Below are 19,154 nucleotides of genomic sequence, written 5' to 3'. Positions count from 1 at the left end.
GAAAAAAAAGTAAGCTTTTAAACGTGTAAATGAGAAGAAAAGGGTTAACTCTTCTTGTACGCATAACTTACTTGAACTTGAGTAGCAAATTGCTGTACAATATCAGAGATTACAGCATGAGAATCCTCTTGGCCCGCTCTGTTAATAGCAGCAGCAATATCATTTTGGCCAATATCCATGGTGTGTAAATAGCCTTAGGAAAGTCCTCTGGTTTTGGATACTGCCTTCTGCAGGCAGGATTATTTCCTGCAAATCATAGACAAACTCAGTTTTAACAGAATATAAAAAGGCGTTGTTGCATAGGTATATATACCAGAAGAACCAACCAGTTTGATTGAAGAACTTGGCGGTGCGTGCCTTGAACTGATGAAACTGTGCAGTCTGAATCTCAAGAGTGAATGGGGTGCCTCCATCAAAGAAGGTTCTATTTTGCCTCCTAATTGTTGATGATCCTGCTGCAAAATTCGCTCCATGCCCATAGCTTGTTCCAATCGAGTCAACGTAAGCACTCAACAGAGGAAAGCCAAGCTGCTTTGCTGCATTCATATATAAAACAACTCTCATTTGAGACAAGTTACAAAACGAAGTAAGGAAGCCAAACCAAACCTTATACAGTTGTATTACAGAAGAGAAACTGATTCAAAAGAATACGATTGTATTATATACTATACTATACATATAATTGATTTGTATCTGTAAAAGATATGAATTGATGAAGAAACAGACTAGTATTGTAGAAATACCGATGAAGTCGATAATCAGGCGACCATCAGAGGCTCGACCAGCAGCAGGCTCATGGAAGAAGGTCTCACCAGAAGGGGAAGCCATGGGATAGAAAGCAGCGGCCATGCAACCTGTATCTGAATTAGAGTCACCAAAGTTGAAGATTGCTGGGAAATCACAAGATGGCAGAGAATCCATTTCTTCCGACTTCACACCACTCATCACAAACCAAAACACTATGATCCCACCAGTCACATCCATTATGTTCTGCTCACAGGCCTAACCTATTCTCCAACAGGCTTCCTATATATATGTGTGCGTGTGTTTATATTATATATAAAATATTGGATGGTTTTGCAGAATTAGAGTGATCACGTATTCGTGTACCCAACGGCTAATAATCACATGAGGGTGAATAGAAGTAGTAGAGGAATCTAAAATTGGAAGAAATGAAAGATCTGGCCTGCTTGCCTGTTAATTTCATGAGGAACAACTAAACAAAATGTGATGTCCTGACAAAATGAAGCTCCCTTCGCTATCTTTTGATTGGGTCCCTCTTTCTTTTTTCTGAATATTCCTTATTAAATGCACAATCTCATGATGGTAGATCCCGTTCTGCATTTCTTATATTACAAATTTACAATTATGATAATATGTTCAGCCTTTCTGAAATATAAGCAGGAATACAATTCTTTGGTGTCAGAATTTTATAAAAACAAGTTAATTTATTTTCAGGGTGTCAACAAGCTTAGTCGACAACATTGGCAAAAATTTATCGTGATACCGACAAGATTTTAATAATGGTGATTAATTTCTTGAGGGTTAGACCACAAACGTTGAACTGATCGAAGTGATGAATATAATAATAATGTTACACAAGCTTCTAGGTTGTCCACATATGAACACATTAACCCGTAGGAATTTCAGGTTTCCGTAGGAGTATAATTACAAGGACTGTCCCATATGAGCCGGAGTTTTCTTCTTTGTTCAAAGTTTTTCAATTAATTTGCGTATCACGCGAGATTGAATCTTTACTGAAATGATTTGAAAACTTCTATCTGTGATGATAGTGGTCCCGAAATTTAAAGTCGAATAACTTAAATAAAATGCAATTGAAGGTTTTTTTTTTTTAATTTTGTTGTTTGCCACGAATTAAAAATGCAAATTTTTATTAAAAATTCAAATGTCAGTCCATAAACCACACGCTTTATTCAGCATGTCTCCTTACTTTAGTTAGCATTTAATTGGATTTAGAAGGAAATCCTCCTTCTCCTTCCCTTTGTTTCGCGCACCTTTCTTCCTCCATCCATATTTTAGGACCATCACATGATTTGCTACGCTAATTATATTATCTTTTAAGACGACGACGTCACAGATGGGCATGATGCTGTGATTCGGCAAGCAGTTTATATAATGTTAAGGTTCTGACCGTAGTGAATCTTGAGAACCAAATCAACTAAATTTTTTATAACAACAAATAATGATACCAGCTTCGAGAATTTGGGGAATGAGAGATATAGGAAAGGATGACGGAAATAATAACGTGAAAATCATTCATAGATTCAGATAAGAAAATTAATTAGAGAGAGATATTATATGGACTTATGAGTAATTATTTTAATAACAAAATGATTAAGGGAAAGGGACATGAGCGGAAATCAAGCTTCAGATAAGAGAGATGGGGTTGTTGAGGTCTCCACTCTCCGCACAACACGAAGAAGGTCGCCCCACTAGTAGAGTGCACGCCTCACCATTATGATAATCAAAATTATAATAATCGGCAGCAAGAACAGAATCATCTTTTGTTCAATAAACAAGATCCATATCTACTATAGATTGATGAAACAAACGGACGCCATTAAATTGGGAGAAAAGAGCGTAATCTCGGGCAAGTAGTTGTTTATTTATTTATTTTGGGGTGGTAGTTGTAAACTGGAAATGGTTGCCTGGGAAGGCAAAACAGGGGGAGGACAGTAGGTAATGTGATGGGGAGGGGATGGTGGGTGGTACAGACTTGACAGAAATGTACTCTGACAAGTACGAAACTTAGAGATGTAGCTTCCGTCTCTCTCGCCATCATCGCATTTTCCTTTTTCATCCATCACTCTTACTGCGACATGTGTGACTGTGTAGCATACGAACATTAATAAAATCGGGAGTGGTAGTGGATTTCGATCGCTTCATAACATGATAACTGCCGAAAGTGATCATAGAAAACGAAAACCCACAGCTAAAAATACTAGTCCCGTTTCTGTTCTCTTTTCGGGTTGCATGATTTCCCCCTTTTGATTGCAATGGTGTCATTCTGGTATTCTGGTTCATGTTTCCCCCGGCCCAAACTCGTGCCAAGCAACATGACCCAGACAGAGCATCACGGCCTAGTTGGTTAATCTGATTCTTGAAAGATCTCTGTTCGCATTAATATTTCTAGCACCAGCGTAAGGAAAAATCTCACATTAAATGGCCCATTTCAGAATTTCCACAGAGACACTGAGAGTGAGAGCTTATAAAACGGTTTTCAAACCTTCTACAAAATTACATCTTGCCATGACAAAAAGCATTTTTTCCCCACCAACCCACGCAAAATTATGCGGTGTCAAATAAAATTTAAATGACTATACTATTATTGGCTTGCTCTAGTCTGCACTCCTTAAGATTCTCCCCTCGTTTTGCTTCAACGATCCGGGGTCTCTCTGTAGATCAAAGCGGTCGAAAATGAGATCGTCTATTAATTAATACATGGTGCTTCACTTTGGCAAGTTACAAGGCTTTACACGAATATCGCAAGCAAGACATCAAATGAAGATCCATGACTATTAGGCTGTAGCAGATGAAATCATGAATTAAATTCTGAAATGACTAAAACATGAACGGTGAAACTTGCTACCAGTCCCAAAGAAGCAAAGAATAAAAGAGCGGCAACTATAGCAACGAAGCAGCTGCAACCAACAAAAATGTTAAGAGTCATTTATCTTACAGAACATAATGTATAGCCTTCAATCTTGAATATGCTTCACTTGAAAACCGTTACTTTCTATTCGTTCAAGCTTATAACCTCCATTGACATAATTTAGTTTATGGACTGTCAGCCCAGTCCTACATCTTCCATGCTATACAGCACAGCCACAAAACTGATATTACCAGCCGATACTAGCTTTGGAGGTCCTTCTTACTTTTCTTCTTCCTTGAGGCAAAGCTACTGGGTCCTATTTCTATAGACATTCTTTTTGTCCTGCAATGTAAAGGGAAAAGCTAAGTCCAACAGATACTTTGAACGACAAATTTAACAAAGAATAGTCTTAAATGTAATTCATCCACTGCATGATAACACAGCATACCGAGAAGATAGCTCTTCCGAATCCTTGGAATTCCCATCTGCAGCAACATTTGCGATACTATCATTAGCCCAATTACTAATTTAGTTTTTGTATGAGCTCAACGAAAAACATAAGAGAAACCAAAGTAATGCTTGAGCTTGACTGACTTAAAAGCTGATCTATCCATCGGAACAAAACGTAGTCACTTCACGTGATCTATTGACAAGATAATCCACTTATGTGTTATCACAAAATAAGATCCCCCCCCCCCCCCCCCAAAAGCAGACAAGATAAGATAGTGCATCTAACTGAATCTTTATATTGTATATGTTCCATCATACAACTACTTATTGGTAATTCAGTCTCTGCATATCTTAGTTTCCCCTCATTCCCAATATCAATTATTTCATTTATTTGGAAGCTTTCATTCTCGACCATATTATCTTGTTCATATCATAAACCAATATAAAACTAATTTTCTGCCATGTCAACACTTTGTATGACCTTGACAAAACAGCCAATGGAACTTGATAATAAATCAATTGAAATGAGCAGGAGCGGAAAACATACCGATTTCATTGGCCTCTTCACTTTCCTGCTCCGACTCTGTTCCTGAACCCCACCGATCTCTTCCATCATCAAAGTCCCAGCGATCTCCAACAGGAGGCATCCAGAATTCTGCCTCTTCAGAGTCACTGTCCTCATTAGAAGACTTCCGTACTTCAGGTTTGATATCTTCAATGTCCTTGTCCTCCTTCTTCTTCTTCTTTTTCTTATCCGTCTTCCCACCATCTGCACTTAGTGGCCTTGGTTTGCTCTCTTCTTCTTCCATTCCATCACATGACAACTTCTCCGCTTCCTTTTGCTCTGCTTTTATAAGCCAAATACATTAGTTGATAAATATCTACAAATTTCTCATGCACTCACATATTAACCCATGAGTAATACTGAGAAACCAGAACCTCACTAAATTATTTGGAATTTTTCATGATTCCAAAAGACCTAAAACAGTGAGGGGTATATGACAGACCTAGTTTATTGAGAAATCTTTTCCCATTCATATGCTTCCAGATATGTTCCTCTGACTTGTTGACGGTGTCTCCAGTCAATTTACATATCAACTTTGAACTGCAATGCGGAACCTATGCCTATGTTATGCCAGTCTGACATTGATAAATAATCCAAGGAACAAACGGACACATAATAAAATAAATAAAATTATATCCTAGTCGATAGCTCGACTCTCCATCTGAGGATTGGAAACGCTATCGGTCTTCCTCGCGAATAGTTTCCACTTCTGACCTTCAAAGATATGGCGGTTTAGATAAGCGACCGGTTTTTTCAAAGTTATAAAAAGGAAACAGTTTATAGCCCGTTTAATTGTTGGAAAGGATGGGAATGGTTTAGAATGGCGTGATAGAAAATAAAATGGACTAAATGATGATAGAGAGGTGAGAACGAAGATTAACATGTTAGGATCTGATGGAGTTGAGGCAAACCGAGCCAGTTCTTTCGGTAAGCTGTAATTCATTGTTCCTTTTGGGCAGCTAAAAGGACGATAAAAATGTGAGTTTTCTCCCTTACAAGGACCAGGAACGAGTTCTATAGTCAAGCTTGGGCATATCCCCTTAGTGCGTTTACACAGACCTTATTGAAGGTGAAAGAAAAGAATAAATGAAATCCTGAAGAGTTCTATTCCATTGATTTCCAAAGATAGCACACACAGACCAAGGGAGAGTGTGGTTTCAACCAAAACCGCCTGGAAGTTAACATATGATAGCTAAGTCCATGGAAACCCATGATGGCAATGAATTCTTATACAAAAAAACAAGAAGGGAATTTACCGGGAGAGTGGGTCTTGCTTGAACATATTGCAAGGGGGCTTATTATGGGACAACGCAAAGTCAATGAGACCTAATCGGCACTTTTTGCTGTGAGAGTAGGAGTCCATGTCCTTGGCGAACAGTTCATGTCCAGTTTCAACGCATCTGAAGCGACCATTCTCCAGCTCATTGAAGGTCGGCGAGCCCAGCAGCTCAAAACCTTCCTTACCCGCCTTCTCTTCAGCCATCGCCATGGCTCGCGCCTCGTTGTCCCTCCCGAAGGCCAGAAGCACTGCACAAAAGACCTAATGGTGGAGCCCGCCAACGATGTCGTTTGTATCAAAAGCCCCGTGCTCTGCCTTCCATTTTATATATTTTATAAAATATACAAATTTCTTACATCTCTTTTTCTTACTCGTTTTTTTTCTATAATTTTTTTTGAAACTTATATTTTATCTGTCTTTAATCAATTTTAATCAAAGATAAGGGGTGTTTGATAAGTAGTAAAAGCATCCAAAAAAGAGTATTTTTATACACGTCTAGATAAAACTCCTCTCACATGTTATCTTAAACATTATAAAATTACGAAACCAATTTCACTGCTCATCATTTTAATGAGCATTTTAAACTCATTATATTTGAACCATTTATATATAATCTGAATGGTTTAGATTTAAATTTTTTAATTAGTTATTTTTAAATAAAAACTATTTTTAAAAGAATGATACTTAAAAGATTATTTCTATTTTATATTCTATATATGTTAAAATAATTATTTTAAATAAAAAATAAAAAAATCAAATCCAGATTATCCAAATAAAATACGGACGCCTCACATCTCATGAATTTAAGATACTCATTAAAGTGATAAATACCAAAACTGATTTCATAAAATTACTTTCAAAAAATTAATTCAAAGTCAATAGAAGTCACAACCTGGGGGAAGAAATTAAGGATCTATTGCTTCAACAATTAAAGATGAGCTTAGGGTAATATATATTGATAATTTGGTGTGGATGAGGATATTGTTATTAGGCAGAATTCCAAGGATAGCAATCAGTTTGGCGAGTGAGTTCATCGTAGATACAAGCTCCTGATTCGGATATAGTCCAAGCACAGAGATTGCACCACCAGTCTCGGTCCTCTACGTATATGTCGAAGTAGTGAAGCGAAGTGTTTGAAGGCCACCAGAAGCTGCAGAAAAACAGTGTCGAGTGAATAAAAAACCTGGGCCTCAAACTGAACTTGTAACTTGCTTTATTTTGTAGGGTGTGTTCTCCGAGATCATCGTCCTTGGATTTGCAATGAAGCGTCAAGTCCTGATTTTGAGACAGCCCATTCTGGATTTTCACTGTTACTTTTGGAGCTTTTATAATCCATGCCTTTCCGCCTCCCACCATTACAACCATTGCTAGCACCAGAAGCAAAGACTTCATAGACGGAGGAGCCATTTTGTTTCCTCCCATGAGCTGAATTTATCTTGTCCAATCTGCGTTAGTCACTCCCTTCAATCCTATATATACTGGACATTCTTTTGGAAGGTGTTGTTGATTCTTTTTTAAATAAATTATTTGATAGTATTAGTATTAAAGAGTGCTAAATATTTTTTTTTCCATATATGCACTTATATTTAACAGGGATAGTTTAAAAAAAAGGGGGGGTTACTCCGTCCATTCCTATTATTTTTCGGCATCTCTGACTAGCTCATCAAAGCCAATAAAAGTTTGCCAGGTTATTAATTAACTCTGCCTGAAAATAAAATAAGCTTTCAAATTAATTAATTCATTCAATTAATCATAGATGTTGCAATTAATAAGGTTTTAAATAGAGCAGGTTTTTTAAAAAAAAATGTAATTAATATCTCATTTGGTGACTTGTGATAAGGACCGGAAGAACTAGTATGATGTTAAGGGTTTAGTAGTGTTGTTCTTTTTTTTCCCCCTAACATCAATAATACTTCGAAAAATGAGATAAGAAATATATTGAATATTAAAAATATAATTAATTAATGAGAGTAAAATAGGAAACTAATTAAAAAAATTGACATGTCTCGAAATTGTTTCTTATAATAAATAGGGAGAGATATAAAGATGGCAGTTGTTTCCATTAATAATCACGAATCAAATCACTTAGAAACACGTTTCATGTAATTTGAAATAAAATTACTTTCACGTACTTATCTCATATTTTATAAATAATTATTAAAAAGTTACTTATAAGTGATTTTAAATTGAGATAAAAACATACCGTGGGAATACATTATTCTTTAACATTTATCAGTGCAGTGTTAATAACATCTTGCACTTGTACTATTACTACTTTGCAGTTATTGCATTTAAAGAATCGTCCTCATTTGCATTCGTGCTTTACTCCGTTATTAATGCTTCGTTTTTGCTTCAAACTGCGTGGCCCGTGTCACCGCTTCATTTAGATGGTTTCATGTGCTATGAACTAACCCAGATAATCAATCTCTTCGCCTCAAATATCTCAACATACACTTGTTAATGCACATTTGACGAGCGTTTTTGCCAACAATTCGATTCAATACTTGAAGCCAGGTACGTTTATTTTCTAATTTCTTCTCAAACAAATATCATATATATTTAGAGAGAAGTTGGCATATATGGCAACGCCAATGCATAGGAGCCACTAACTGTTGATTATTGTGATTTAGGACTTGGGGAATTCCAAGGAAAGCACTTATTTTGACAAGGACCAGATTCTTCTATGTTCCAAGTACAAGGATCACACCCCCAGTCTCGGTCCTCTACGTATATGTCGAAGTAGTGAAGCGAAGTATCTGATGGCCACCGAAAGCTGCAGAAAAACAGCGTCGTACGAACAAAAAACCTGGGCCAAAATTTGAACTCGTAGGTTGCCTTGTTTTGTAGGGTGTGTTCTCCCAGATCATCGTCCTTGGATTTGCAATGAAGCGTCAAGTCCTGATTTTGAGACAAACCATTCTGGATCTGCACCGTTAGGGGAGCAAATCTTATCTTCCACGCCTCCCCACCTTCAGACATTGCAACTACTATTGCTGCCACCAGAAGCAGAGACTTCATATATGGAGCCATCTTGTTTCCTCCCTCTCCTTCTTATGCAGTATAACCTAACATGAATTGAAATGATCTCCTCCGATGTACATTACTTGGTCCCTCCAGTTCCATATATAGGGCATTTTTTGGAAGGTGCTTTTGATTTTTGTAAAAAGAAATTTAATTAGATTTAACTTTTAGGAGTATTAAATACTTTCTTTTTCCCATATATGCATATATTTACTAAAGGCAATGAGGATTGAGGAAGAGTAGAAAGGTGATTAAGTTATTGACTTTGTCTAAAAATTAAAATATCAAATTTACCCATATTTAATACCATGAATCATACTTGTCTAGTCCTATTTATAAGTTACTTCTAGTATGTTTCATGCAGACTAAGAAAAATCTTAAATTTCATTAGCTCTCATTTAAAATTTAATAATTTTCTAATTTTATCTCTATTTAATATATATTACACCTCACGTAAACAAAGTCAACACAATAATAAATAAAAGATAAAATTATATATCTATATAAAAAAATTTCTCTCAATACCCTATAAATAGACTCAAAAAAAATATTTTCTTTCTCTGTCTTATAAATATGACCAGGGGAGTATTCAATAAATTAAACATGTTGCAATAAATGAGATTTGAAATAGGAAGGGGTGACCTTGAAAAGGTGTAATTAATACCTCATTTAATAATTTTTAATAAGACTTTTTTTTTTTATAGAAGGTGCCTTATGATAAGGATATGGGATAATATAATATTAAGAGTTTAGTGTAGTTAGTAGGAGTAATATTTGAAAATCACTTGAAGTTTACGAAAAATTTAATATTTTTATCTGTTTTATCAGTTCACATGAATTGATTGGACATGGCTTATACTTCCTCCAGTCCATAATATAAGTTTCTCCTAGAAGAATGACTTCGTTTAAAATATAAATCACTTAAAAAGTAATTAATGCTTATTTGTTAATTTTTTTTCTCAGCAATGCTTCAAACTGCTAAGCGTGTATTGCTGATTCATTTAGATTGTTCCGTGTAGGAATGAACCCAGATCAATCCCTTCGCTTCAAACATCACAATACACACTTACTCATAACATATTAAACGAGCGTTTTAGCCAACAATTCGATTCGACACTTGAAGAAGCCAGGCACATTATTCTAATGTCATCTCAAACAAATATCATATATATAGAGAAGTTGATACATTCGTCCATTAGATATGGCAACGCCAATACATAAGGAGCAACTGTTGATTATTGCGATTTAGGAGGATTCCAAGGAAAGCACTTGTTTTGACAGGGACCTGGTTCTTTTATGTTCCAAGTACAAGGATTGCACCAATTGTCCCGTTCCTCCACGTATATGTCGAAGTAGTGATACGAAGTATCTGCTGGCCACCTGAAATTGCAGAAATACAGAGTATCATTCAGAAACGGGTCTTTAAAGAATTTGAACTCGAACATTGCTCCCGCCTCCAGAACTTGCTCTGGAATGTCTTGATCCTTGGCTTTGCAATGAAGAGTCAATTTCTGGTGATTCGATAGGCTATTGATGATTTGAACTGCTGTTCTTTTGGGAAATAAAGACGCATTCCCACCCTTCATCAATACTGCAACAGATATTGTTAGCTGCAGAACAATAAGATATTTCATGGACGGAGACATTCTGATCTTAACAGTTGTTTTCCTTAGACTCTGCAACATTTTGACATGCCTCACAGCCTTCTCTAATTATAGACTATGAGCTGAGAGTTGACTAATTATATTTAATTATACTGATCTGTATTCATCGTGATTTGTGACAATAATAATCATCTTGGTACGCTATTAACTCTATTGGTTCTTCGAACATAGGGAGCCTTTCGAAACAAAACGATTATTTTATATATGAATCGTTTGGGATGAGTTGTTTTTTATAAATATTTCTCTTATTACAATTTATTAGGAAGAGACTTTAAATCTACCACAGTGTCTCTAGCTCTTTAAATACTCCTAAACAGCAATAAAGTTGAAAAAAAAATCTTCAAGTAAAGTTAATGAGTCAATCATCTCTCCTTAGTTCTAATAAATTCTAATAAAGTAATTAGATATAATTCACTCTTCTGATTCTATTTATAGGGCAAAGAAATGAGACATTTTTTGTCCTATTTATGAAGCACTGAGAAAAACTTTTTGCATGGATATATAATTTTACCCTTCATTTATTATTATATTGATTTTATTTACATGAGGTATAATATATATTAAATAGGAATAAAGTTGAAAAGTTATTGAATTTTAAATGAGAGTTGATGAAATTTAAGATCCTCCTTAACCTATATGAAATATGTTGGAAATGAGTTATAAATTGGACTAGAGAAGTATAAAAAGATCAAGGGGGACAAAAAGAGAGACAGAGAGAGAGAGAGAGTAACATTAATTATAAAGATCTCACATTTAATTGGAGTAACACTAACATTAATACTTTTGGCATGTGGTTAATGCTATTAATATCTTGCATTGGCATTGTAATTTGGCCCTCATTAACAATATTTATTGTGTTTGTTTTCATTGTTCTGGTTCATTGTATTATTGTTGCATTAACATTAAGCACTCAATTTCTCTGCATTGCATAATGTTTAATAAATGAGTTGACTCTTCAGAACCTAAAAATAGATGTATAGTAGTAGCATCGTGTTTTATGTTTACTCTGTCCGTCTGAATTTATGAGACATTTTTTCGGTAGAATTGCAGATAATCAATGAATTCAGTTAAAGCCAGTTGTAATCTTCTTTAGAAGAAAAATAAACTTTCAATAATACCTCTCATTTGATACATGATACTCCCCCATGTTATATATAAGCTTTATTTTTGGAGAAGCGTTAGATCTAAAATATAAGTTTTATTTTTGAATTTGTTTGTGTTTTTATTACTTTTCTCTTCTTTTTTTTTTTTCTATTTTACTCTTAATTGACTATATTTGGTATTCCCTCCTCCTTATTAATATTACTCTCATATATTCTTTTTTATTATTTTTTTCATTTATTGTCCATAGAACACATCCTGGAAAGAATTGAATACCAATCTTTCTGCGAGTGATCCATTCAATCTTGAAGGGTTTTGAATCAGCAGTAAGGAAAAGTTGATCACAAGGGATCCATGCTTCAGGGGGAAGAATATCAGGATTCATGATGGTTCTGCATGCTCCAGTATCAATAAAAGCAATAACAGGAATTGGCTTTTCATATCTTCCTGGAAGAATATGAACTTTGACATTTGGCTTAGAAGTAACTTTATTATGGTCAGAAGCTTCCCACCAGTAAGGTGTATCACACTCACAGTCAGGATCACATTCCTCTGGTGTATGATCCCAAATGAAATGGCCATTTATGTGAGACACATAACATGGCTTAGCTTCCTGGTCTATCCAAGCAATAGGAGGTTCTCCCTTAGATGAGACATAGGCGGGAGTGATAGTCAGAATACGTCCGGAAGATACGGAAGAACCTTTGCAGCACATTCCTCTTTAGCGAGCTTGAGATCTTCTGGATTCATTCCTGGATGAGAGGCTTTTGTGGGACTGATGTCTTCATTTTTCTTGAAGGGGAGTTTTATGAAAATCTCTTGATTTTTCCATAATGGAAAGGAATGAGAGAATTGTTGATGACTATCAATACAAAATTTGAGAAGATGATCTCGAATATCTTTATATCCTGGTGGTGCCTGTTGGATCTCAAAGAGATTTATTAAAAACCCCACTCTGCCTTCAGTTACGGGCAGACCCAAATATTTTCTGAAACTAATATTTATTATTTTTAAACTAATTTTAACTGTTAATTTATTAGACCTGACTTGATTCTTTAAAACTTATATACACTACCGGAAGGAGTAGAAAACAAGAAAGATGACGAGGGAAATTAAGAGGGGTCATTTTGGAATAAGCTTAATTAATTACATTAGAGAGATCAGATTATTGGGCAGGAGCTGTGAACTGAGGTGCAGAACCCCAAGCAGAGCAAGCGCCGCCAATGCCAGGACCCGAAGTCCCGAATCATAAATGACCCAAGCACATACTTTGCACCATGAATCTCATCCGTCTCGGTATATGTCGAAGCGGTAAGGCGGATTATGCGGCGGCCACCAGAATTGGCGGTGGTACAACGTTGAGTCCCATAGAGAGTTTGGCCTGAGTCTGAACTTCCAGGTTCCTCTACATTAAATGATTTGTTGTCCAAGATCGTCATCCTTCGATTTGCAAGACAGATCCTGACCTTTACTTAACATTTTCTGGATTAACACCGTCGTTCTTGGAGGAAGGATTGAAAACGCCGTCCCACATTTTAACGTCGCGGCGCCGATCATTATTAACAGTAGTACCATAGACTTCATATTCGAAGCCGTCGTTTTTAAGGAAAAAGTTGAGTACTCCTGATTTTGACGATGGAACAGAGTTCATGCGACTACGAGTTGAGTTGATCTCATCCAGATTAGGAATCGTTAGCGTTTTCTTGTATTTTCAGTTGATTATCATATTAGAAACACTATTTCCTTGATTTCTTTTATATAAGAAATAAATACCTATTTTTCCTTTTGTTTTTCGGGCCAAAAATACCTATTTTTTCATACTAAGAAACGTAAGTTATTTTAGTTAGGAGTTTTAAATATGTAGGTGAACAGAAAGTTTTTTTTCTAATAATATTTTTAAAAAATTGAATAAAATAGCTCATTTATCAATGGTTGTGTTTCTAAAAATAGCTCTTCTCCTCTCTTTTACAAGCATCTGCTAGTTGAAAAGAAGCAATAAATAGTTCAGATAAAAACAACAAAATTACAAGCATATTTGTTTCTGAAAAAGCTAAACAATATATTTGATGGTGAAAAAGTGTCTCCTGAAAAGAAAATGGGATAGATGCATTTCTCATTTCTTTTTCAAAAAAACACTTGTGCACACCAGACATTACGATATATGTAATATCCACGAAATACTATAGTCATTTGCAGCACAAATGAATCCTAAATGCAGATGATGAGAAGATGGTAAAGTTCATCTCATCGCCAATAAGAAGAACTGCCTTTAGAATAAAGGTGTAAAAATATCACTCGGCAAAATTTAAGCACAAGAAGTTTATATATACAAATCCCTCAATAAACCTAAAGCTTTCACTGCACCAGAATGGTATGCAGTTCTCCAAACTTGAGAGTTGAGATTTTCAATCTTTACACTTAAAAAAATGGGAAGAAGAAACATGGAATAGACCAAAAACTCTTTCATCATTTCCAACCCGCTACTCGGGAGAGTGGGCTAACATTCAATTGCGATTTAAAGCCCACAAAGCAAGCGAAGTTAAAACAAATCACACGAGCCAACTCTGCTTAATCCGTTCTAGTGGAACTATCACACTGGGCAAGAAAAGGCGGCTATGGACATAATTTCTCTTCTGCAAGTTGCACAGCGTATACATGCTTTGTATCTGGAGCAAACCAAATTTCAAGACAATGGCATTACAACTAAACCAAGGAAACAAATGTTTAAAACAATGGACAGAAGCCTTCATGAAAATATAGGAGCAGATATGAAAGAAAAAAGGCCATCGCCCAATAAAATGCATGATATCTGCTGCAGATTAGACTTGCACTTTCAGACAACAATGATTAACCTCATTACCTAAAATAAAGGAAAAAGATACATCATGAGCTGATCAAAGTTTCTATTGAACTTGCAGCAAAAGCAAGAACAACATAGACAAGGTGGCCAGACGATGTTACTGTAATCTACATTGGCTTGGCATATATAGTCCCTTGCGTTTATATTCCTCAACAACCTCAAACGATATGAATTGTTCAATGTTGCTGTCTAACCTAGTAAAGTCGATGCTTCTTTAAGCGGGGATGACTTACGCATAGAATTTAGAGAAATCTTTTTCATAAGATGAAGCCAAATATCCTATTCCAAATTTCCCACAAGAAAACTCATTACCTAAATAAAGGAGAAGGATACATATTGGCTTATCACAAAAAATTCAATTAGATTCATGTTGATCAACAGTTTCACAGGTGAACCTCGGACGGTGACATTTTACATGGTAACTCTTCAAATTATCTCAGGTTTTCGTTGTTTTCTGTTTTAGAGATCCGCAACTTTTTTGTATATTAGACAATAGCATACCCCCTCAAAGACGCATAATCTAAAAAAGCAAGGCAGCGATAAAATATTAACAGGAAACTATCTTAGCTGAGGTACCTCATAGTGACGGTTTATCATATTTATCCCTCCTCTCATCATCATCACCAATATCATCATCCCTTCTATCATCCTCCGTATCACTTTCACTTGCTGTCTCCCATTCAGAATCATCAGTCTCTGGGCCATAGAGGTCACCACCATCACCCTGACTATGAACACCTCCATGTTTGACAGCTGCCTCTCTAAATAACCAAGCAGCACGCATCTGCTTCTTAACCAAGCGTTCTGCATAATCAGGAACTTTATTTTGCCTCAGTGAGAGATCAGGATCATTTGACTGTGAACATTCATTTATGAATAGAATGGCGTCTAACAAACTCTCCTTTGATAATCCAAGCATGTCATAAGCCTGTGCTCGCCTCCATAGGCTTTTGGCATGACGATTGACAGGATTATGGAGACAAAGTGCACGGGTAGCATCACTTATGGCAGACAAGGGTTGCTGAAGCAAAAGATGACACTGAGCTCGATTACTGTATAAAACAACTCTCTCCTTTTTGGATCTCATTGGACACAATGACAATGCTTCTGAGTATTTCGATGCCGCTCCAGATATGTTTCCTGATGAGAATAAAGAATTCCCTTCAAGCTTGACCACTAGTGCTGCGGCCTGCTTAATATGTAGATCTTCCTTGGGCATACTTTTTTCCCATTTTAATCTCTGTTTTGAATTTAGTAGTTCCTCAATTTGCTCTTTAGTGTGGCCAGTAACTGAGCTTCTTCCTGACCCTTGTGATTCCAAGCAATCCTGAAGAACATTAACAATGGAGTCACCAAGCTTCTTGTGATCACCCAGAGTTGTCATTTCTGCAAGGTCTGCCAATACAGGTACAACTTTATCAATTACCTGCATGTAACACATACCAAAGCCTTAAGTGCTTCAGGCTGGTGCATTGGCAATAACCAAATTATACATAGAAACCTAGATCCTCAGGAGCGGGTGGTCATATTGTGAAGAATACGAGCACAAGGCAATTAAAGAGAAATTATAGAACTGAATGATCCTTTGAAGATAAGATAATTTATTATCTTGTTACTTCTAGTTTGGAAAATTCATTGGTGGCGTAACAAAGACCATGAGCCTTCCTATTGCGAGACACTCAACCCCAGGCTTGACAGACTGACGCCTTCGAGCAATACCATTAGACGTTCATGACACTTATATGTAATATAATATTAAGCAAGATCATTCATTATTTTCCCGCTTCCCAGTGCTTCATTTCAACATTTAAGGTTGAAATTACTAGGCAAACTGGCAAACAGCTATAAGAATACAAGCAGAGTGAAAAATCTCAGAGTCCTCATCTTGACCCTTTCTATTTGTTTCTCTTCTAAACTAAAATGCCCCAGAAATAAGAGTCAAAATTGATTCATTAGCTAGTCAGGCATTCTTTTCAAAATAATTAGTATTGTGTTTCAACATCATGAAGCAGCCATAGAAGACAATAAGAACCAAGCGGTTATGCAAAAATGTGAAGGCTTTTACCTTGTGGCATGTAGTGGGATCTTGAAGCAGCCATAGAAGACAATCAATACCCATATACTGCCAATCATCTGATGACCGAGCAATATTACACAATGCTTCAATGATCCCTGGGCAGTTGGCAACAGGTCCCCTGCCAAGCTTGTGATGACAAATTGTTCTTAATAAACCGATACCAGCTGGTGAATTTTCATTAACAAGTCCGCCCCACATGCCAGGTAGTTTTATGAGAAATTCAGGTTTACATATGGTGGGAAGAAATTCAGGTTTAAAAGCAAAGCAATTAATAAGCTGAAGAGACCAACATTGCAACTGACTTGCCCATTCCTCAGCCTTCCTAGATTCCATTTCAACACCACCCATGCCACGGGTGAGCAAATCACAGTGGTAACTTAGCCTTCTATCAACAAATTGGTAGAAATGTGAATACACTATTTCAAGAGAACTCATTGCTAATTGGATGGAGAGCTCAAGAATTTCACCATGACTTGATACGGCAGGAAAAGTGGTAGCATATGTAGCTAAGTGCCCTAGAGCTCGAACAGCTACCCTCTGCTCAACCCAAGTTAATCTACCTCTTAAAAGTTCAACTAAAGGAGGAATTACCCCAGCATGTACAGCACTTTCTGCAAATTCTTCCATACTCATTGTGTAGGAACCAATAATGTGAGCCGCATAATAAGGAATGTATATATTCTGGTCATGAGACAGCCAGCGCCGGTTCTTCAGTCCTTTCCATATCAAAGCTGCCATGCATTCAAATATTCCCAACTCTATGAATTCAGGATCATTTGGATGTGCCATTGCTGTGTTCCAGAGACCACTGATGGGAAGAACCTGACCATCATCATCTTGTGAGGGAAGTTCTCTAAAGAATTTTAGTATACCTGCCCTCCGCTTGCTGGGATTACCTTCCTTCATGACACAAAAAAAGCATCCTGGGTACGGACAGTCAGATGATACCTTCTCCATGTTCAGTGAATAATAGCAATAATCTTATGAATCAAGAAGTCAATTCTTCATCAGGTGGCTGAAGAAAAGACACTGTTTCAGAACTGAAAAAAAGTTACATATATGATCAGTATTCCCCAGTAAATCAGAAAAGGAAAGATACAAAATAGATACAAAATCTGCACGATGCTACGCTCCATCATACATGTCATAAAATTACTCAAGAATAAGAATTGCCAATGACTTGTCTGCAATTCCCTAAATATCATGAAGAAACCACAAGATATTCAGCTTACAAGCTTTTCTACTGAATTCATTCCATACGGGAAAAAAAAAACAGTTAACTAGACGACTTCAAAATGAGTTCAAAAAATTGGAAATCGTGGCACACAAAGGATCATGTCCCAGTCGACACAACAATTTGTTTTGAACCAGATAACTCATAAAGTACATAATAAGATGTTTTTATCGTTGTAAAGTCAAAAATCTTTACCCAACAAATAAAAACTCATCCAATTTTAATGATATCGAGACAAAGGCTCACCTAAACTAAATGTAGCGACCACAACATCATCTTTCTACATGCCTCTTTTGTATAACACACTTGTTTTCAGTTCAAAAGAGTATAGGTTAAAAAATAGGAGCTGCTGGGGCCATAGGCGGACCACTATTACACACAATGGAATCTTTGAAATATGCATAGTTGATATAATACCCTTTAGTTCTTGTTCCAGATGCTTTGACACAGCTCGAGCTCAGTCATTTACAAGATCGTGCATCACAGATACCTTGATAATTTTCTAAATTGACGATAAGATTAATAAATAGTGTGCCAGTGCACAATAAATCCCACCTTGCAAAACAGCACAATCCAAGGCACACAAGTCGCTAGCAATGAGAAAGAAGAGGGAAGAAGTATAATAGCCAATCACACACCATTCAAGCAAAAACTAGTTTAAAACAAAAATCTCAATCTGTAAATATTCGAAAAATTTAAAACAAAGCAAGAACAAGCACGCAGGAAAGACGACTCAAATCTAGATTCAAAAGCCGGAATCAATGTCACCGGATTTTGGGAGTAGAAAAAGCCCTACGTTTCGAACCTTCTTCACTACCAGCCCTAGAACAACCGCGCAGGGCTGATAACGGTGGACAGCGTCCGATGGAGTGTGGAATGCTCGTTTGTCGACGAAGCAAAATGGATCCGTTGCTCATGATGCTTATGTGTTTTGTCGGTTTTTAATTTATTTTGGGGAGAAAATTTGGCATTAACAGAAAGTTAATTACTCAAAGAATAAACTTAATTACTTCGAATAATAACATTCATTTTTTCGGACAAAAAAAAGAATAATAACATTCACTTTATTAATTTATGCCATAAAAACTATTATTGTCCCTTTTTGTTGCCACCAGCATTATTGTCTTTTTGAAAGAGCTGTGATGGCATAAATAGTAAATACTAGCGAATTGTAGGGGTTATGTTGTCTCTGAAACTAGGCCAATCATCGTTCCGTACGATTGCCATTTTACGTCATGGCAGATTGGCAGCGTAAAATTCAGTCCCAAAAAAAAAAAAGAACGGTAGGGT

General features: G+C 36.3%; 4 protein-coding genes and 1 pseudogene across 10 annotated transcripts; all 5 read right to left on the bottom strand.

Moving 5' to 3' along the window:
- Window positions 1–12: 12 nt before the first annotated feature.
- Window positions 13–965, bottom strand: LOC114729529 (GDSL esterase/lipase At5g14450-like; annotated as a pseudogene).
- Window positions 966–3,219: 2,254 nt separating this feature from the next.
- Window positions 3,220–6,172, bottom strand: LOC114729530 (surfeit locus protein 2-like). 2 transcript variants are annotated; one of them, XM_028916542.1, is made up of 6 exons: window positions 5,885–6,171; window positions 5,071–5,168; window positions 4,611–4,907; window positions 4,062–4,098; window positions 3,701–3,955; window positions 3,220–3,414 (listed from the first exon to the last, which is right to left on the bottom strand). In XM_028916542.1, the coding sequence occupies exons 1-5, from the start codon at window positions 6,115–6,117 to the stop codon at window positions 3,874–3,876; spliced, it is 747 nt and encodes a 248-aa protein (XP_028772375.1). In that variant the 5' UTR covers window positions 6,118–6,171; the 3' UTR covers window positions 3,220–3,414; window positions 3,701–3,873. The 2 variants fall into 2 exon arrangements, with proteins under 2 accessions (XP_028772375.1, XP_028772374.1); XM_028916541.1 differs by lacking the exon at window positions 3,220–3,414 and having other exon boundaries at window positions 3,664–3,955; window positions 4,062–4,110; window positions 5,885–6,172.
- A 722-nt stretch (window positions 6,173–6,894) lies between these two features.
- On the bottom strand, window positions 6,895–7,314 carry LOC114729535 (S-protein homolog 2-like). The gene has a single exon (XM_028916551.1). It carries the CDS (start codon window positions 7,312–7,314, stop codon window positions 6,895–6,897), a length of 420 nt encoding a protein of 139 aa, XP_028772384.1.
- A 1,209-nt stretch (window positions 7,315–8,523) lies between these two features.
- LOC114729534 (S-protein homolog 5-like) lies at window positions 8,524–8,937 on the bottom strand. Its single transcript, XM_028916549.1, has one exon. The coding sequence runs from the start codon at window positions 8,935–8,937 to the stop codon at window positions 8,524–8,526; it is 414 nt and encodes a 137-aa protein (XP_028772382.1).
- A 5,003-nt stretch (window positions 8,938–13,940) lies between these two features.
- Window positions 13,941–18,705, bottom strand: LOC114729531 (uncharacterized). Of its 6 annotated transcripts, XM_028916546.1 has the most exons (5): window positions 18,282–18,640; window positions 17,772–17,824; window positions 16,619–17,670; window positions 15,130–15,979; window positions 13,941–14,359 (listed from the first exon to the last, which is right to left on the bottom strand). In XM_028916546.1, the coding sequence occupies exons 3-4, from the start codon at window positions 17,585–17,587 to the stop codon at window positions 15,131–15,133; spliced, it is 1,818 nt and encodes a 605-aa protein (XP_028772379.1). In that variant the 5' UTR covers window positions 17,588–17,670; window positions 17,772–17,824; window positions 18,282–18,640; the 3' UTR covers window positions 13,941–14,359; window position 15,130. The 6 variants fall into 6 exon arrangements, with proteins under 6 accessions (XP_028772379.1, XP_028772381.1, XP_028772380.1 ...); XM_028916548.1 differs by lacking the exons at window positions 17,772–17,824; window positions 18,282–18,640 and adding an exon at window positions 18,670–18,705; XM_028916547.1 differs by lacking the exons at window positions 17,772–17,824; window positions 18,282–18,640 and adding an exon at window positions 18,661–18,702.
- Window positions 18,706–19,154: the final 449 nt, after the last annotated feature.

Source organism: Neltuma alba, unplaced genomic scaffold (assembly GCF_004799145.2).
Source record: "Neltuma alba isolate B1F8T4 unplaced genomic scaffold, ASM479914v2 tig00012644_pilon, whole genome shotgun sequence".
In the NCBI taxonomy this organism is placed as follows: Eukaryota; Viridiplantae; Streptophyta; class Magnoliopsida; order Fabales; family Fabaceae; genus Neltuma; species Neltuma alba.
Note: the sequence above shows the minus strand (reverse complement) of the source record. Positions and strands in the feature narration are given on the sequence as shown.

What these genes read in the sequence shown, in the direction of transcription:
- LOC114729530 (XM_028916541.1), bottom strand. Translation starts at nt 6,117, where the DNA reads ATGGCGATGGCTGAAGAGAAGGCGGGTAAGGAAGGTTTTGAGCTGCTG. An exon ending in TGAAGAGGCCAATGAAATCG is followed by an intron (nt 4,111 to 4,610) that starts GTATGTTTTCCG and finishes ATAGTATCGCAA; the next exon opens with ATGTTGCTGCAGATGGGAAT. An exon ending in TCGGAAGAGCTATCTTCTCG is followed by an intron (nt 3,956 to 4,061) that starts GTATGCTGTGTT and finishes TTTACATTGCAG; the next exon opens with GACAAAAAGAATGTCTATAG.
- LOC114729535 (XM_028916551.1), bottom strand. Translation starts at nt 7,314, where the DNA reads ATGGCTCCTCCGTCTATGAAGTCTTTGCTTCTGGTGCTAGCAATGGTT.
- LOC114729534 (XM_028916549.1), bottom strand. Translation starts at nt 8,937, where the DNA reads ATGGCTCCATATATGAAGTCTCTGCTTCTGGTGGCAGCAATAGTAGTT.
- LOC114729531 (XM_028916548.1), bottom strand. Translation starts at nt 17,587, where the DNA reads ATGGAGAAGGTATCATCTGACTGTCCGTACCCAGGATGCTTTTTTTGT. An exon ending in ATCCCACTACATGCCACAAG is followed by an intron (nt 15,980 to 16,618) that starts GTAAAAGCCTTC and finishes TGTTACATGCAG; the next exon opens with GTAATTGATAAAGTTGTACC.